The sequence below is a fragment of the Callorhinus ursinus genome, unplaced genomic scaffold (genome assembly GCF_003265705.2).
Source record: "Callorhinus ursinus isolate GAN/ISIS: 27379988/994484 unplaced genomic scaffold, GSC_fseal_2.0 scaffold88, whole genome shotgun sequence".
In the NCBI taxonomy this organism is placed as follows: domain Eukaryota; kingdom Metazoa; phylum Chordata; class Mammalia; order Carnivora; family Otariidae; genus Callorhinus; species Callorhinus ursinus.
Window position 1 is genome coordinate 2,075,131 of NW_027397150.1, and position 18,205 is coordinate 2,093,335.

General features: G+C 53.3%; 1 protein-coding gene and 1 long non-coding RNA gene across 7 annotated transcripts in view; one reads left to right on the forward strand and one right to left on the reverse strand.

Moving 5' to 3' along the window:
- Positions 1–18,205, forward strand: part of ATP1A2 (ATPase Na+/K+ transporting subunit alpha 2) — a 60,348-nt gene that overhangs the window by 39,845 nt on the left and 2,298 nt on the right. For 2 of the 6 annotated variants that reach the window (XM_073888259.1, XM_025860713.2), the window contains exons 8-20: positions 723–939; positions 1,114–1,223; positions 1,394–1,528; positions 4,940–5,129; positions 5,267–5,439; positions 9,289–9,425; positions 9,823–9,973; positions 10,253–10,421; positions 11,715–11,869; positions 12,028–12,151; positions 13,360–13,505; positions 16,336–16,466; positions 16,579–16,680. In XM_073888259.1, the coding sequence (XP_073744360.1) occupies positions 723–939; positions 1,114–1,223; positions 1,394–1,528; positions 4,940–5,129; positions 5,267–5,439; positions 9,289–9,425; positions 9,823–9,973; positions 10,253–10,421; positions 11,715–11,869; positions 12,028–12,151; positions 13,360–13,505; positions 16,336–16,466; positions 16,579–16,680 (1,940 nt within the window). Of the gene's footprint in view, positions 1–722; positions 940–1,113; positions 1,224–1,393; positions 1,529–4,939; positions 5,130–5,266; positions 5,440–9,288; positions 9,426–9,822; positions 9,974–10,252; positions 10,422–10,488; positions 10,617–11,714; positions 11,870–12,027; positions 12,152–13,359; positions 13,506–16,335; positions 16,467–16,578; positions 16,681–18,205 lie in introns of those variants that run through there. The other 4 variants (XM_073888261.1, XM_025860714.2, XM_073888260.1 and 1 more) reach the window with 4 other exon arrangements.
- Positions 5,961–8,461, reverse strand: LOC141371706 (uncharacterized). The gene is made up of 4 exons (XR_012376867.1): positions 7,870–8,461; positions 7,126–7,771; positions 6,622–6,728; positions 5,961–6,474 (listed from the first exon to the last, which is right to left on the reverse strand). It is a non-coding gene; the product is annotated as an uncharacterized lncRNA (long non-coding RNA).

Sequence of the window (18,205 nt, forward strand, 5' to 3'; positions counted from 1 at the left end):
GGTATGCTCTAGATTATCAATATCCTTCTTAAAATAGAAATGAGACTAATACTCAGGATGGGGTTGGTTAGCGCAAAAACCTCAGGACTAGTGATAATAGGTAAATAAATCATAACCCCACGATTAGAATTCTGTATTAATATAACCATAGCCTAAGAACTGACTAGTTTTTAAAACAACCCTGCCACACGCCTGACTTTCACTGAACGTATGGTCCACATAATTACTGTCAACAAAAATGTCCCAGTTTAAATAATTTCTGAAGTCCTTTCCAATGGTGCAATATTCCTTGTCAACTTCATGATTCTCCCGTTTTCTTCTTTTTTTCCAACTATTGGTACCAGCCCCCTGACCCCACAATGAAAGATTAGCTATCGACATGGTCCCTGAACTTGACTGGAAAGGGGTTGCTGGACAGAAAAGACGAAAGGATCCTGGGGGAGCCGAGTATTCCAGGGGACAAGGTCACACATTGTGTTCCCCTGGGGAAGGAAGATACGCTTTTTTTTCCGAGCTGTGCCGCGAAGCACGAACACCGTCACTCTCCTGATTTCCTTCCTGTGGCCGGAGGTGGAATCGCTAAAGACTAGGTGGAGACAAAAGGGAAAGAATTTCCTAAAATTACAATAGCAATACAAACGATCCGATTTCCAAAACACAAAGTGATGTGAGCAGCCGAGCACTTCGTCGCCATTAATTCTCGGCCCTCTTCATGGCCTTAGGTGTGTCTGACCCTGACCGCCAAGCGCATGGCACAGAAGAACTGCCTGGTGAAGAATCTGGAGGCGGTGGAGACACTGGGCTCCACCTCCACCATCTGCTCCGACAAGACGGGCACCCTCACCCAGAACCGCATGACCGTCGCCCACATATGGTTCGACAAGACCATATACAAGGCTGACACCAGCGAAGAGCAGACTGGTGACTCCAGTGGCATGGGTGAGCCACGCGTGGAGGGGCCGGGGGCGGGGCGCGGACACGGGAGACAGCTGGGCCCTGAGTGCAGATGAGGGTTGTCTCCGTCAAGTGCTGGGGGACAGAGCGGGATGCGAGTAAGTCCCTGCTTTAAACTCCCCACCCCCCATCCTGCTCACAGCCTCTCCTCCTCCCTAGGGAAAACATTTGCCAAGGGCTCTGCGACCTGGTTCATCCTGGCCCGAATCGCAGGCCTCTGCAACCGAGCTGACTTTAAGGCTCACCAGGAGACCCTTCCCATTGCTAAGGTATCAGGCCTGCGGTGGTGGGGGAAGACAATGCCTCGGTGCCGAGGGCATGCCCCGCCCCCTCCCCAGAAATCTCTGTCCTGGTGCTTAGGGTCCTCCCCATTGCACCCCTCGCCCTGTGCCCTACCCCTCGGGCTCACCCTACAAACCTACAAACCCCGTCCCGGCAGCGGGCAACAACAGGGGATGCTTCCGAGTCAGCCCTCCTCAAGTTCATCGAGCAGACATACAGCTCTGTGAAGGAGATGAGAGAGAAAAACCCCAAGGTGGCAGAGATCCCCTTTAATTCCACCAACAAGTACCAGGTACAGAACCCACAAGGGTAGAATCGTGGTCAGGGGTGGGCTCATCATTTGGGGAAATGGGAGCTCTGCCTTCGCCTTCAGCCTCCCCTCTGAACAACAGAATGGAGACGGTGGATACCCAGCATCCCCATTAAGAGGAAGGCTCTTTCCCCTCAGGGGAAAGTGACCAGCAGGGAAAGGGAGGAGCAGGTGGTAAAGGAAGAGGCGTTCAACCCCAGGCAGAGAGTGAGGCTCCGTCACTTGTGGAGAGAGCAAGTGGGAAGTGTCCTGCGGGTAGGACAGGCTGCTTGGTGACACTCACGGTAGAGCCTGGTGCAGCCCTGGGAGGCATCTCTGTGGCTTCTGCAAGGTTTGCCCCTGCAGGATAAGGCTGGGTTTGCAAGGCACTCCCGGGAAGCTCCTGCTTGCTTTCCGCGCCTGGATTCCAGTACCTGCCGTCAGGTAGGTGGCAGGGCGGGCGCTCCAGCACATTTGTGAAGGTTTTAGTCTCTCAGGGGTATTTTGCCCGCTACCCAGGGAGGCGTGACAAGGGAAAGAGATACTCGGGCTGAGGGGCAGTGGTGGGGCACTAACCCCGAGGTGCAGGGGACAGCCAGCAAAGCCAGTGGGACCCTCCCACGTGAGGTCCCGCACGGGACAGTCACGGTTTGCTCAGGGGAGGGGAATTCTCCAAGTTCATGGGCTACCATGAAGGTCAGACGTTCAGGTGTGGGTGACAGAGAAGAAACGAGCCTCCCAAAAAGTCAGTTTTGTTTTCCTGTCTTAGAAACCACAGAAGAGTGCTTGCTTTAGCAGCTCTGGTACTAACATCAGAACAAAACACAGAAGGTTAGCAAGGCCTGTGCACAGGCGAACTCATCAAGTGTTGCATTTGGAAGTTGCTAAGAGTAGTAGATCCCCCAAATTTTCCTCACAAGGGAAAAAAAAATCATAACTAAAAAAACAATAATAAAATAACAAAAGCTCTATGGAGTTTTGAGTTTTTAAAGCCCAATTGCCTATCTTTTTATATTGAATACTGAACAAGTAAGAGTTAAAGAAATAGATCCCGAGTTTTTGTGTCTCAGCTGACTTTCGGTCCGTGTAATAAGATAGGTCTCCTAAGCCCACACTGCAAACTTATTTCTACTTTTTTTATTTTCTGACGTTCAGTGGCCTCACAACCCAGACAAGAATTCTGTGCTTGGCAGGACCGGATTAAAGCCTGTGCCTGCAAAGAAGTAGATACTTCTTCCTTCATGTGATTTAAAATAAAAGAAAAACATATCCATGACACTTGTTGGGATGGCCAACAAAATAGCAACTTTCCCCAGAACAACTAGGCTAGTGTGTTTTCTGAGTTTCACAAGCAAAGGGCACGATCCTCCTCCGTGGCGCCTCCACCAGGTGAGACGGGCCAGCCGGGCGCTCGGCGGGGCTGTCCCAGCGCTCTGCCACCTGCAGCCTTCATCTCTGCCTTGCTCTCAGACTGAAATGAAAGGGAGGGTCTCTGTCCTGATGTTCCCAGATTTCTCCCACTTTTTTTAAAAAAGATTTTATTTATTCATTTGACAAGGAGAGGGAGAAAGCACAAGCCGGGGGAGCGGCAGGGAGAGGCAGAGGGAGAGGCAGGCTTCCCGCGGAGCAGGGAGCCCGACCAGGGGCTCGATCCCAGGATCATGACCCGAGCCGAAGGCAGACGCTTAACGACTGAGCCACCCAGGCGCCCCCTCCCACCTTTTTATCTGTAATTTTCTATCAAGATGTGATTTTTTTTGTGACCAAGTTGCTGACTTATAAGTAGGTCTTGCTGCCACCTCCGATAATCTCCAGTAAATAGGGAACAAATACGTATTAAGTACTCAGGAAATCAAGCTTTTTAAACCTCTTACAGCCTTCTGCTTCAACAAGTTAAGATTTTTCCTCTTAACTGCTTAGGCATATTTTGAATATAACTGAGAGTTATAGGAAATATTTGAATGTTTCTCATGGGACGGTTTTAACAGCACTTTACACACAGGCTTCCCACCTTGGTTACCCCCTGGGCAGTGTGGTCTGGCCCCCTCTGCACCTGCTCCTTTCGAGTTGCTGGTTTGGTGACCAAACAGGCTTCATAACGGGAAGTTCCTGGCTCGAAGAGGAGCCCTGTCATAGTTCCTGCTCACAGATCAGGGATCGGGGAAAATGCAAAACCAAAATGCATCCCATTCCTCTCTCCTCCTGGCCTCTGGTCTCCTGAGATTCACTGTGAATCTGGCCTTCCCGGTCCCCAGCCCACCAGGCCGACCCTGACCCCGACCCCAACCCCAACCCCACCACTAGCCCCTGGCACTTCTCAGACTGTTGGGAGAGTGGCAAAGGGATTACGATGACGTAATCTGGATTGTGCTTCGTAGTTTTCAAAGTACTTTTTAACAACTAATCTGACCCTCAAACGGCACGGTGTGAACCTTGTAGGTCCAGCTAAACACCGATGTTTTTCGATAAACACAGTACAGTCAGTGGATGTTCTCTTCCTTGTGGTTTTTCTTAACATTTTCTTTTCTCGAGCTCACTTTACTGTAAGAACACGGCATATAATACACAGAACATACAGAGTATGTGTTAATTGACTGTTGATGATAATATTGGTAAGGTTTTGGGTCGCCAGCAAACTGTATTAGCAGTTAGGTTTCGGGGGAGTCGAAAGATATATGAGGATTTTTGACTGTATTGTGTCCCATAAAAACCCAACGAAGTTGGAAACACAGAATCTTTTGCATCGTATCAAAGGAACTAAGGTTTTGAGAGGTTCAGTGGATTGACCTGAGGTCACAAAGCCTGCCTGCTGGGAGGACACAGGCCTGTGGCCCCTACCTTCTTTTCCCGTCCACCCCGCTGCCCCCGCCCGGCCCACACTTCTGCTTTCCAGGCAGAGAGGAAGCAGAGAAAGTGAGAGTCCTGCTTGTGCTCTCAGCTCCTGCAGAGATAGCAGGGATTCCTGTGCAAACAGCACCGGGCTGGGATCCCTGGACAGGAGGAGGGGTGGGCTTGACCCTGAGTCAGATTTCCCTGGAGGGGGGGGGCTGCACTGGGGTTAGGGGACAAAGGAAATGGGGGGGGTATGAAATGGGTTGTCTGTTTTTTACCCTCAAAAACCCTTCCCCATGGGAGCGCCTGGGTGGCTCAGTCGTTAAGCGTCTGCCTTCGGCTCAGGTCATGGTCCCAGGGTCCTGGGATCGAGCCCCACATCGGGCTCCCTGCTCCGCGGGGAGCCTGCTTCTCCCTCTCCCACTCCCCCTGCTTGTGTTCCCTCTCTCGCTGTGTCTCTCTCTGTCAAAATAAATACATAAAATCTTTAAAAAAAAAAAAAAAACAACCTTTCCCCTGTTTTTCTGCCCCAACCCTTTCTCCCTCCTCCTGCCGCAAGGATTCTTCCTCTCTCCTCCCCAGATGTCCATCCACCTGCAGGATGACAGCAACCAGACCCACGTACTGATGATGAAGGGGGCCCCGGAGAGGATCTTAGAGTTTTGCTCTTCTTACCTTCTGAAGGGGGTGGAGTACCCCATGGACGATGAGATGAGGAACGACTTCCAGAAAGCCTACATGGAACTGGGAGGCCTGGGGGAACGCGTGCTAGGTGAGGGGCTTCGGAAGAAACCCAGAAAGAATGACACCCGAATGGTTATTTGTGGGGTGAAATTTCAAAGATGCTGGGGTGAGCGAGACAGGGACGTAGGCCACTGAATGACTACCGGTCCCTCCGTCTCTCCCCAGGGTTCTGCTTCTTGAATCTGCCTAGCACTTTCTCCAAAGGATTCAAGTTTAATACAGATGAAATCAACTTTCCCATGGATAACCTTTGTTTTGTGGGGCTTGTATCCATGATTGACCCTCCCCGAGCTGCAGTGCCTGACGCTGTCGGCAAGTGTCGTAGTGCAGGGATTAAGGTAAACTCCTAAACTCCTGACTAAGGTAAAAAAAATATCCCGGAAGCCCCCCAACCTGTCACAACTTGGAGCAACAGTAGAAAGCCTTGCCTGGAGTAGGTTCTTCATAATCTTGGTTTAATTCATGTCTGTTTCCTTGAGCTTACGATTTTTAGTCTTAAGAGACTACCTAATACGAAATAGTAAGTTTCTTCTGTAGTTAGAATCCTGTCTTGGTTGAACATTAGAATCACCAGGGGACCTTTAAAAGTCTGATGCCTAGGGCCGCCCCCCACCCCCGCTCCCCAGTAGGCTCAGTCGGTAAAGCATGCGACTCTTGATCTCGGGGTTGTGAGTTCAAGCCCCACACTGGGTATAGAGATTACTTAAATAAATAAATAAACTTAAAACAAAATCTGATGCTTAGGCCGCACCCCACACCCATTAAATTGGAAACTCTCAGGGCAGGGTGCAGACATCTGTAACTCTTCAAACTTTCTTTTTTTAAGATTTTTATTTATTGATTTTTCATTTGAGAGAGAGAGAGAGAGCACACAAGCAGGGGGGAGGGGCAGAGGGAGAGGCAGAAGCAGACTCCCCACTGAGCAGGGAGCCCAATGCAGGGCTCAATCCCAGGACCCGGAGATCGTGACCTGAGCCGAAGGCAGACGCTTAACCAACTGAGCCACCAGGTGCCCCCTTTCTTATAACTTTCTTAGAGATTTCACTAGGCAGGTAAGTTTGAGAACCCGTGTCCTAGGGTTGTGCATGTGACTCATCGAGGGGTTTTGTCGGAATGCAAAATCTTGATTCTGCAAGTCTAAGACCCTGAGATTCTGCATTTGTAACAAGCTCCCAGGTGATGCCGTTGCCGCTGGTCTGCACACCACAACAGGAGTAGCAAAGGGCTAGAAGATGTCAGGGAAAGGTGCTCCTGGGAAGGGGCCGGGGGCTGGAGTGGATGACAGAGAGGCTGAGCCACGGACAGCTGAATCCTGGTTGCCCCTGACTCGGGGCGAACAGCTACACCAACAGGCACTCGTCCAGGAGTCAAAACTAAAAACCAAAAAGAGTGAAACACAGTTGCAGAACACACTCCCAGAGGTGGGAACTCCTCCTTGGCCGGGGGGCTCGGACTGCATGGGATTCCTCTAGTTCTGAGACATTCTGTACCCCGCTTCCAGGTCAGATTCTAAGACTCACCTACATCCTCACAGGTCAAAGACTGATACCTTTCCGGCTCATGCCCGATATTCTGGATCCCAGGCCTGGGGGAGAACAGGTTGGAGGGTGGGGGGCGCTGGAGGTATCTAGGGAGAACGAGATGCTATCTGTTGGAGCCGGCTTTATCTTAGACCTTTGACTGTCGGCAGTTTGGGGGCAGCTGGGCCGTGCCAAGTTCAATGATTGTGGCTGGAGTGAGAACCGAGGAACTATTCTGAGTGAGTTCCTTAATCACCACACGCTGTTTGGGCGGTCGGTTCTCTGCGGAAGCAGCACGTCTGCATCTGCGTAGGATAGCCAATGTCTCGACCTCCCCCAGCTCTCGAAGCCCCCACACCACATCATAGGAGCTAGCTGGAGAAGGGCCCATTTGACATTCCTGAGCATTGAGGCGGCTGTTGGAACGGGGAATTATACTGGGGATGTGAAATGTATCTCATCTGGGGATTTGTGGGTCCCTTATAGCAAGAAGAAGAGACTTACAATTGGAGGCCCGAACGGGGCCGAAGGGCTGAGTTAGCCTGGGTGTCGTGACTGCCCGAGGCAGGCGAGTCCGAGGCTGGCTGCTGAAGCAGGAGGCCCGGGGGCTTTCTGGGCCAGTCCGCGTTCTGGGCATGGGCTTACAGTTCGCATTATCATTTCTCACTTCTTCTGGACCCGAAGCTGGCAGAACTTTGGCAGACTCGGTGAGAAATTCTGAATCAGCCCCCTTTCCCTATAGGGGAGTGTAAAACACACGCATGATGCCATCCTCCAAAGAAGACAAATGTGATAGACATAGGCGGGTGGGTTGTCGCGTAGGGTAGACCCTTCCAGGGCCAATACCAAAGTGGCCTTGATGCAGAGCTGATCGGAGAGCCCTGGGGTCACAGGGCAGCAAAGTTCTTACAAGGAGATGATCGCAGGGCTGGTACTTCCCAGGTAGAGCCAAGTCTCCATTATATTTGCCACTCACTGAGGCTGTAGGGGCCGTGAAGGTGTTTGGGCCTCACCGTGAACCTGGCCTCCTCCAAGAACCACAGTCTGGCCGTGAGGCTGACACCGGTGTCACCAACACCGGACTCCGTCTCTCAGATGGGCCCCACACAGGAAGAGAAGGGACGAGGGAACAAGGGGGCAGCTCGCAAGACTACATGGGAACAGCAGAGGTACGCTCAGCACCCACAAGTTGGAAATGAGATTCCTTCAGTCCCTGACGAATCCCAGAAACCAGGAGATGTCCTTTACCTCAAAGGGAGCCACTCTGCAGGACTGCGCGTCTGTTGTGCGCGTGCACCTCGGTGCGCTGCGAAATCGCGTCCCGGGGACTTGGGGGCGCGGGGGAGATTGTGTTTTTCTTTCTCCAGCCTGGCCTGGAGGTGGGACTGCCGGAAACTACTACGGAACAGCGCCTTTGAGCAGTCAGACCGGGCAGGTGCTTGGAGTGGGGGGGGTGGGGGCATCAGGATGACGGCGCACCTGCCCTCCAGCCCCCCACCGCCCTGGTCACCACGGATGAGCCCCTGTGGGGCTGTCCGGGTGCGGGGAGCCTGAAGGGCAGCACGGAGGGCTCGGTCTGCGTCACACCGGGAACTTTGTAAGCTCGCGTGCAGTTCCCTCCCAGACCCTCCCCGGGTACCCCACGGGCTGCGTTGGTGAGATGGGGACACTCGCCGTCCGTGCTGTGGGTACAGCGGCCCGCGCTGCGTCTCTGGTGGCCACACGGACTTCTGCGTTACCACCTCCCTCCAGGAAGCCGGGCTTGGAGTCCCGCTGCTCTCAGGCCAGCGCACAACGAGGCGGGCTCTGGGAAACACTCCCTACAGGCTTGTTTCCATGCTCTGAAAGCAAACAGACGGACCTTTCCAGGACCTTCCCAGGACAGTTCAGCCACAGCCTCGCAGCTGCCTTTCCCTCCATCGGAGCCAGGGAAAGCCGTGCGCCGGCAGGGCACTCGGGAGCCTGGGGCCCTGATTCTCAAGAAGCGGTCATTCTTTCATTCCTGCATCTGATGGCTGTTTGCGGAACGACGGCTATGTGCTAGGCTTTGCGCAAGAGCAGAGCTTCACAGGGAGCCGGGACACGGCCCATTCTTGCGGAGCACTGGGGCCAGCAGACAGAGGCAAGCCCTCCCGGTCCAGAGCAGGAGGAGTGCTGACACACAGAAGGAGCACAATGCTGGCACAGCCTGGAGCCGGGGGACCGGGCGACGGCGAAAGGGCTGGAGCCCAGGGGAGGCCACGGGGGGGGGGGGGAGGGAACAGTGGGTCAGAACACACCTGGGCCTAGAGGATATTTTGCTAAGCAGAAGGATTATCCCAGATGTCCCTTTATTACCATTTGTTCTATGTGTAGGTGTTTGTCTTTTGAGCTTAAAGAAACAGAACAGCTTCTGGAACAATTCAGTGAAAATCGGAATATAGTCATACACCCAAATCCCCAGTTTATGCCCGGGAAATCTAGAACCCAAACAGTTCTATGTGTTACGGTCTGGTGGTCCTGACCCCGTCCCCGGGGACGAAGCCACCGCAGCAGAAGTCCTCGGGGACTCCTACAAATAGCCCTGTGGAGTGAAGGTAGTGATCCGTTAGGTCCTGGAGAGAAAGACCAAGTGTCCAGGAAGCCCTGAAGATGATTCTGCCCCCCTTCCTTCCCTTCCCGACCCAGGTGATCATGGTGACCGGGGACCACCCCATCACAGCCAAGGCCATCGCCAAAGGTGTGGGCATTATATCAGAAGGCAACGAGACGGCAGAGGACATGGCTGCGCAGCTCCAGGTCCCTATCAGCCAGATCAACACCAGGTGGGGCCCCTAAAGAACTCAGACCTGCCGTGTGTCCCCTCCATCCTCAGCCGCCCCACCCCGACCCCCCCTCGCTACAGTTCCCGGAGGCTCCTGTAGTAGGTGGGATGTGTAGGGCTTACTTATGGCAAAGTAAAATGTAATGGGAAAACGACCCAGTGACTATGCCAGTGGGTTTTCAGAGGAAGTGGGTGGAAGGACGCAGAGCAAAGGGAGGAGCGGGTGGGAGGCGGGGAGGGGTGCAGCGTGTCCGTCCGGGGACCGTGGGTGGCTGGGGACTAGCGAGGAGCCGGGCTGAAGGCAGAAACAGGAGGGTATGGCGGAGGCTGGACAGAGGCACTGGGGCCTCCAGGGAACTCTGAGCGCTCTGCAGTGGCTTTTGACCCCCTTGCCTCAGGGAAGCCAAGGCGTGCGTGGTGCACGGCTCTGACCTGAAGGACATGACGGCGGAGCAGCTGGACGAGATCCTCAAGAACCACACGGAGATCGTGTTCGCGCGGACGTCCCCGCAGCAGAAGCTCATCATCGTGGAGGGCTGTCAGAGGCTGGTGAGGGGACGGGGGCAACTTGGGGGGCCCGGCCCAGCTCTGCCCCAAACCTCCTCGGGCTGGCAGAGGCGGGGGACTCCACAGAGCACCCTGTCTCAAGCCCCGAGACGCGCTTCAGGTGGGGGCCCCCTGAGAGTTTTCACATCTCAGCAGGAGCAGGAGAAGAAAGGGCCAAGCACAAGGACTTTAAGAAACAAGGGATGATGGGATCAGAGTGACCTCTGGGACCGGTCTCGATCCGACACAGTGATGACTTCACTCCTTCTGTGCTTCGTCCAGGGGGCCATTGTGGCGGTGACCGGGGACGGCGTGAACGACTCCCCTGCGCTGAAGAAGGCTGACATTGGCATCGCCATGGGCATCACGGGCTCCGACGTGTCGAAGCAGGCCGCCAACATGATCCTGCTGGACGACAACTTTGCCTCCATCGTCACGGGCGTGGAGGAGGGTGAGGGGGCAGGGTGCCCGTCAACTCAGGTGACAGGCGGGAGCTGGTGTGCGTTCTATCATTCCCTTTGCCCAACATTCCACCTCCGTGATCCTGTACGGACTGGGAATAATCAGTGTAAGACAAAATTCTGTAAATTAGACTCGGCCGTCGTTGGAACATCACTGCCAGGAGCCCTTTTGTATGAGGTGGAAGGCAAGTGCAGATTCGTGAAGGAGACGGGGACCCTGGTCTAGCAGAGTACCCCCTGGGCCCTCACACACATTCCAGTGGGTCTGCAGCAGGTTCCAGGATGTAGCCCTTCCCTGGGACGACTCCATCCGCCACAATCTCCGGGGTCCCCAGGAACCTGTTGCCTGAATGATGTTGATACAATGAGATCAGCTGGAGGCTGATCTAGGGACTGACTGCACGAGCCGAATCAAGCGCCCACTTTCCCAGAGGGTTCTGAAGACCACACCCACTGGTGAGCAGGAGAGCCCCAGAACCCTGCTTCCTGGGCTCCTTGCTTTCTGCCTGCAGTCATCTTGCTGAACCCTATGACAAGCCACATAAGAGTAATAGTTATACCTTTGTACTGAGACCTCGTATGATCCTGACACTTTGCTCGGTATTTGGTATCCATTCAATTCAATTCATTTTTTGAGCACCAACCATGTACCCGGCTCTATTCTAGATCCTGGGATGGAACAGTGGGAAATAAAAAGACACAAATCCCTGCCCTCGTGCTCCTTAATTTCTAGTGGAGCAAGACAGGCAGCAAAATAAATTGCATAGTATATTACAAGGAGATCAGTGCGATGGGGCTGGGGTTACAGTTTTTGAAAGGGTCATCAAGGAAAGACTCAAGCCATCTTGCAAGGGAGGTGGAATGAGGCTTGGGGAGGTGCCCAGCGTCACAAGCTGTTGCGGCAGAGAATGGGATTGGAACCCAAGTTGGGACTCTCTCCACTTCAGCCTTCAACCTCTAATGGCTTTTATGTTGGCGTTCTCAGACATCGCCAAGGACCAGCCCGGCCCAGCCCTATTTCATTCTCAGGGGTCAGGTGCTATTGGCCCCACGGAATCCATGAACAAGGAGGGCTCAGACATGGCGTGCTAAGAGAGCACGGCTCTAATGACGAGTCACGTGATTCGGGAGCAAAGCTGGGAGCGAGGACTGGGTCGAGGTCTCGGACCTCCAGACCCTTCCACGGGCTGTGACTCTGCTTTGTAGTATTCTCTGTCCAGGAGCCAGTGTGTGGGTGGTGTCCTCTTTGCGTTTCTCACAGAAGAGCGGCCTTCCTCCCCCAGGCCGCCTCATCTTCGACAACCTGAAGAAATCCATCGCGTACACCCTGACCAGCAACATCCCCGAGATCACCCCCTTCCTGCTCTTCATCATCGCCAACATCCCCCTGCCCCTGGGCACCATAACCATCCTCTGTATCGACCTGGGCACCGACATGGTGAGCCCCAAACTGGGGCCCTGCTCGCAGAGCTGCCACGAGAGGACTGGGGAGCAGGAAAAGTCTGTGTCCGGGGGAGGGACAGAGCTCGCCCGAGTTACTTCTGTGTTTCCTTCTGAACTTGGTGTCCCTTGTCACCCCCACCCTCCATCCTCCAGGTCCCGGCCATCTCCTTGGCTTACGAGTCAGCTGAAAGTGACATCATGAAGAGGGCCCCACGGAATCCAAGGAGCGATAATCTGGTGAACCACCGCCTCATCGGCATGGCCTATGGACAGATTGGTGCGGCCAGAGGCATGGGGGGCTGGGGTGTGGGGAGGGGCTGCACCTGCCAGGCCACTGGAGTCAGGGAGATATTTTCATGACGGCAAACTCTGTGCTGGGCCCCCGGAACACAAGGAGCCACGGATATGTGATCTGCCCTTGACTTAAGAGTCCAGCCAAGAAGGAACAGATATACATACAATGGTAGCATCTTTCCCAGTGCTGAGAAATGAGTGTGTACAGGACGTGCGAGAGGAGAACAGAGCAGGGGGCTCGGGAGCCAGGAGGACAGTCAGGGAGGCCGTGTGGAGGGAACAGGACTTGCGCCTGGTACCGGAAGATCGCAGATGTACGGTGAGCCAGAGGAGGGCAACTCACATGCCTGCTTGCAGGAGAGCAAATAACCAGTTTGGGGGGCCCCTGCTCCTGAGAAAGGAGCAGGAGAGGACGAGGCTGTGGGTACAGGTAGCACTTACCCCGGGCCAGCCTGGGAAGACACTGGAAAGCTGTTAGAAGTCTTTGCTCTCGAATTGCCGGTGCAGTGTTTCAGGGAGCAGGTGAGGGATGGACAGGGGAGATCCCCCCAATATCTAGAGGAGGAAACATATAGGAAAAGCACAGATTTAGGAGCCAGACCTATGTTTGAATCCCAGTTTCACCACTTACTTACTATCTGTAAGACCTTGGATGACGACCGAATCTTTGTCATGCTTGTTTTCCCATCTCTCGAAGGTAAATAGTAGCTTATAATTGTCGTGAGGATCGACTTGGTGCGCAGCTCAGCAGTCGGTAGGCAAACGCTGGTGTCCACCACCGCATGGCTAGGCTTGGAGGCAGAGGTGTCGACTAAGGGACAGGCAAGGGGCAGGGGGGAGGTGCGAGGAGATGACAGGACCTGATGAGGGTCCGCATGTAAGAGAGAGCGGGCCCAGAAGAGTCCAGCGCTCGCTCAGGGAAAGAGGGAATAAATCCTCTCCAGGATCCTTTCAGTTTTGATTATGTGACTCAAAGATGACTCTGGGTTAGAGCTCCGAAAGAAATGTCAGGGCTTGGAGACAAATCCTACAGAGATGAAGGGATCAGGTCGCCGATGGCAAGCACCTTCAGCACTAAAAGCTCAGACACACACCAGCCCAGCTAGAACCCGGCCACAACCCCTTCCATGGTCTGCCTTTTAAGGTCCTTCTCTGAACCACGCTCTTCTGTCCTGTGACTGTCATTCACAGGGATGATCCAGGCTCTGGCTGGATTCTTCACCTACTTTGTGATCCTGGCCGAGAACGGTTTCAAGCCTAGTGACCTGCTAGGCATCCGCCTCAACTGGGAGGACCGGTTCTTCAATGACCTGGAGGACAGCTACGGACAGCAGTGGGTGAGTTGAAGAGGTAGCGCCCGAGACAGTGACCAGTAAGGGTGAAGAAGGGACAGGGAAGAGTGGAGAATACTGGAGAAGAGATGATACCTCATCTCCAGTCCTTCGTGACCTCAATCTCCCATCACGTCGGCAAATACTCTTCAAATGAAGACTTTTCAAATGATGACTTCATTTCTGCTCATTCCTACTGTCTGTCACCTGTCCTTACCTTGCTGGATCTTTCAGCTTCCTTGGACCTAGAGGTCTCCCTCGTCATGTCAACTTCTGGGGGCTGATTTCTGTGTTTCCAGGTTCTAGGCATCGTTGCCCCAAAAGTGAGTGCTGGGTCTTCTCTCTCTCTCTTCTCTCTACCTTCTAAATACCTCTCGCCATCAATTCCACTGACGACCACTCATTCATTCATGAAGCATCTTCTAGGTACCAGATACTCTTCTCTCTGTTTCACTCCCTCCCTCCATGGGAGTTCAAAAATTGTGACTTCAAGTCTGAAAATCTATGTGCTTTGTATCTCCCTTTCTCACCTTTCTAAACTTGTTAAACTCAGAGGATGCCTCTCTCTGGTAGTCTTTCGTAAAACCCAACATGATTGAGGTTCAAACTGAAGCCCTCTAGCCAACAGGACGTATTCAAGAAATTTAATAAGTATGCTTGTTCCTACCTGTGAACATGCCTGTCCTAATTTCTAAAACAGTGGGCGATGTGACACCAATTATTGCTAGAATCGTAGGACCACAGAGGATGCAAAGTCTGTAGAAGACACGTGGTCTGTTATCATCAGTCTGTAAACAAGGAAACTGAATCTAGAAAGATTTTGCGACCTGTGCCAAGTCCCACAGGGCATCCCTAGAGCTTCACGGGAGCTCTGCCCTGGTTCCTGCCCAACACCTTCCGCCTTCACCATGATGCCTCCAAACCAAGCTAACTGTAGGTTTCTCAAAAGTGTGTTAGAATCCTGGTTGTTGGAAAGGTGCCCCTTGTACACACTTGGCTTCCCCTAGCCACGCCCCATGAAGTCATCAGGGGTCAATCTTCCCAGCCACCAACAATGCTCCAGGGTCCACTGATGCCCAAAGTCATTACATTGTCAGCATTTCCTCGATCCTCAACTCCAGGCTTTATTAGCTTTATATCTTGATACCATCTCCCTGCTGCCAGGACGCGGCTTAACATATATTTATTTGTAATAAATTAAAGGTAATTAAAATTAATTTGAAGTAACACCAAATTACATCAAAGACATCTTGAGGTATTGCAGAATGGGTTGAGAACAATCGCCCTGAGGAATAAAGTTCATAAAGGCAGGGTCAATGCCTCTTCCATTGCCGTAAAATTCAGATAATCGCATACAGAGCCACCCCACCCACCCCACCCCCGCCCACAGACTGCTAGAAGCAGGGAGAGCTCTCTACCTTCTAAATACCTCTCACCATTAATTCCACTGATCACCACTCATTCATTCATGAAGCATCTTCTAGGTACCAAATAGGTACTCTTCTGGCCCTGGGGGTCTGGTAGTGAACAAATATGGTCAAGTTATTGCTCTTGTGGACTTTATATTCCAGTGAGGGGCAGGGGTTGGGAGGGGAGACAACAACCAAATATGTAACCTACAGGGTCAATGGAACTTAACTCCAAGTAGAGTCTAGGAAGTGTTGGAATTGAGACACCAGAGTGGGCGGGATGGAGAGATCCGAGTGGTGGTCAGAGAGAAAGAGATGCTTGAAATGGAAATCACAGAGAAACTAGCTATTGGCAAGGACAGATCCGGGTGTGACATGGACGCCCGCAACCGAGGTGGGGAGTGGAGGGCCACACCTCTGGAGAGGGAGACCAAGGGACGCTGAGACCGTGGTGGTGGAAGGATCATCCACACGGATGTTTGAATCCCCAGAATCCAGGACAGGAGCAGGCCTAGTCAGGGCGTCAGAGCTAAAATCTGCCAGCGACCACAGAGCACTGGGGTGCTGGTGGCTGGCCACATGCACGACGGTGGCGGCAGTGGCGGGGGCGACCTAACATCACAAACGGGCCCAGGGCACTCGCTCCCCGCGCAGCTCGGGGCTCATCAACTTCCAGCCTTCGTGTTCCAATCACTTGAGGCATTATTTTCCCTCCAAGCGCCACAGCCCATGAGGCTCGATACACAGTGTCTTGTCGTCAGTCCTCCGCATTCTCAAATTCTTTATTCAATCTACCAGTTAAAACCATGATGTTTCCATCATTGAAACAGGGCCTTTTTTTCTCCGGTCTAAGGGAGATGCGTCTCTTCTCTGTTCCCAAAGTCCTCTCTGACCTCTCTCCTATGACGCTGGCTGGCCAGCCTACTTATCTTCCCCACTAGACTTAGGTTCCTTATGTGGAAACTACCGATGCAAAGAAGACCCAATGGGTGAATGAGCGCTCCTCTCCGGTGCCGCCCCGTCGGGCCTTCCCTTCTCCGCGGTGGGATGGAGAGATCCATCCCCTTCGGAGCTCTTTCCTCTGACTCTGCTCTCTGAGTCTGCCTTCCCCCTCATACCACCCTTCTTGTTCACCTGCTGAATACTTCGGAGCCGTACACCTGCCACCCCCTGAACTAAGCATGGGAGGGCGGCGCCAAGGTCAGTGAGACAGGTGCTTGCCCTTGAGTTGCTCTCGGTGGGTCAGGAAAACAGGTCAACCACTCACAACCCAACACGGGAAGTGCTGAGACGAGATGGTGGGAAGTGTGGGGGCCTAAGACCTAACTCGGCCTTGGGGTCCAGGACGGCGGGAGAGGGAAGAAGCCTACGAGGTAGATCCGGATCCCTTCTGACACGGTCCGTCTCCACTCTGCCCGCCCCCGCAGACCTACGAGCAGCGGAAGGTGCTGGAGTTCACCTGCCACACGGCCTTCTTTGTCAGCATCGTGATCGCGCAGTGGGCCGACCTCATCATCTGCAAGACCCGGCACAACTCAGTCTTCCAGCAGGGCATGAAGTGAGCACGGCCCCCCGCCCCGCCCGCCCTCCCCTCACACCTGCACACGGGGCGCCGGCTCCCCTACCTCTCCCTCCCTTTCTCCAGCTCACCCTTCAACATTTCTTCCCAGAAACAAGATCCTAATATTTGGGATCATGGAGGAGACCTTCCTGGCTGCTTTTCTGTCCTACACTCCAGGCATGGACACGGCCCTGCGGATGTACCCACTCAAGTGAGTAAGGGAAGGGACACAGGCTGGGGGTCTCCAGCACGGGGAGAGCCTGGGAGGGGAAGCTGCGTGTCTGAACAGGGAAGCCGCAAGCTGGGGGCTGCCTGGACGGACATGGCTACCCTCAGTGATACAAGGAGAACTGTCTGCACTCCCACAAACACATCTTATTTAGGGAGGGACTGGGGCCTGTGCCAAGTGATGGCACCCCGCGAGACATGCAAATTTAGCAGACTTACCCGCAATCAACACAGGGGCATCTTTTTTATGGTGATGTGCGGCGGTAGCTGTTCAAAGATACAAATTGCTTCGAGCAGAAGAAAACATAAAAATAGCCTAATCTACGCATGGTTAATTCTGTTGTACTTTGGCAGACATGTTCAAGGTGCATATGTGAGTGGGCGTGCAGGAATCCTACTGTCTGGTATCTTGTTTTGTTCAAAACAGGCCCATGGTTTTGTTTTTTGGTTTGTATTGTTTTTTACATTAGTATACCCTTGTTGTGAAAAAATTTACAAGGAGGGGCTCCCGGGTGGCTCACTCTGGTGAACGTCTGACTCTTGGTTTCAGCTCAGCTCATGATCTCAGGGTCTTGAGATCAAGCCCCTTGGGGCTCTGTGCTCAGCGGGCAGTCTGCTTCCCCTCTCTGTCCCTCTACCAGTCCCCCAACCCGTTTGCATGAGGACAAGTGCTCTCTCTAAAATAAATAAATAAATCTTAAAAAAAAAAAGAGAGAGAAAAGAAAATTTTACAGGGAGTAAAGCAAAACTGCCATGCCACCCCCTCTCATCACCCCACCTGCAGAGGCCGTCTATTAATGACCTAGCGTGTGCGCTTCCGGCTCGTCTGCTATGAATTCACACACCTCGCTCACCTTTCTGTCCCTTGCAGTGTTTTACACAATGCTTTGTATACTGTCGGTGCCCAGTTAATGCTTAATAACAGACACTGGCGCTGCCCTTAGATGCTGACAGGCCCAGGTTCTCATTTCAACTCTCCTGTGTTGTATTATTTTGGACAGTGTGTAAGCAGTACCTGCGGTCTCCCTCATACACACCGGGCGGACTGTTGTGAGAATTAACACGCGGAGATGCTACAGTGCGCCCGGCACGGTTGCGTGGGTCACGGTGGGAGCTTTGGTCACAGTAGCTTGATCCCGTTGCTCTCGAAGTCAGCATACGAGTCATAGTCGATGCAGTGGACCATTAGCTGTGCTCCCAAACATTCTGTATATCCTACCCCGACCGTAACACGTGTCACCTAACACTCTACTCCAGTTGTTTTGCTCCCTTCGTCTCCCTGGCCACCTGAGCTCCTTGAGATCAAAGGCCATCACGTCATCAGTTTTATTCCCTCACGACCTACACGGACACAGAGCGACACATGGTGGTTGCCGTGCGCGAGTCTGTGGCTGTGTGCATGGCACTGTGTGTGTGCGCGGGGGAGGAACCACGGCTGAGGCCCACGTTGGCCAATATGGCAGTCGCCGTCTGACGCAGCAAGGACGTTAGGGTTCAAAGCCGGCAGC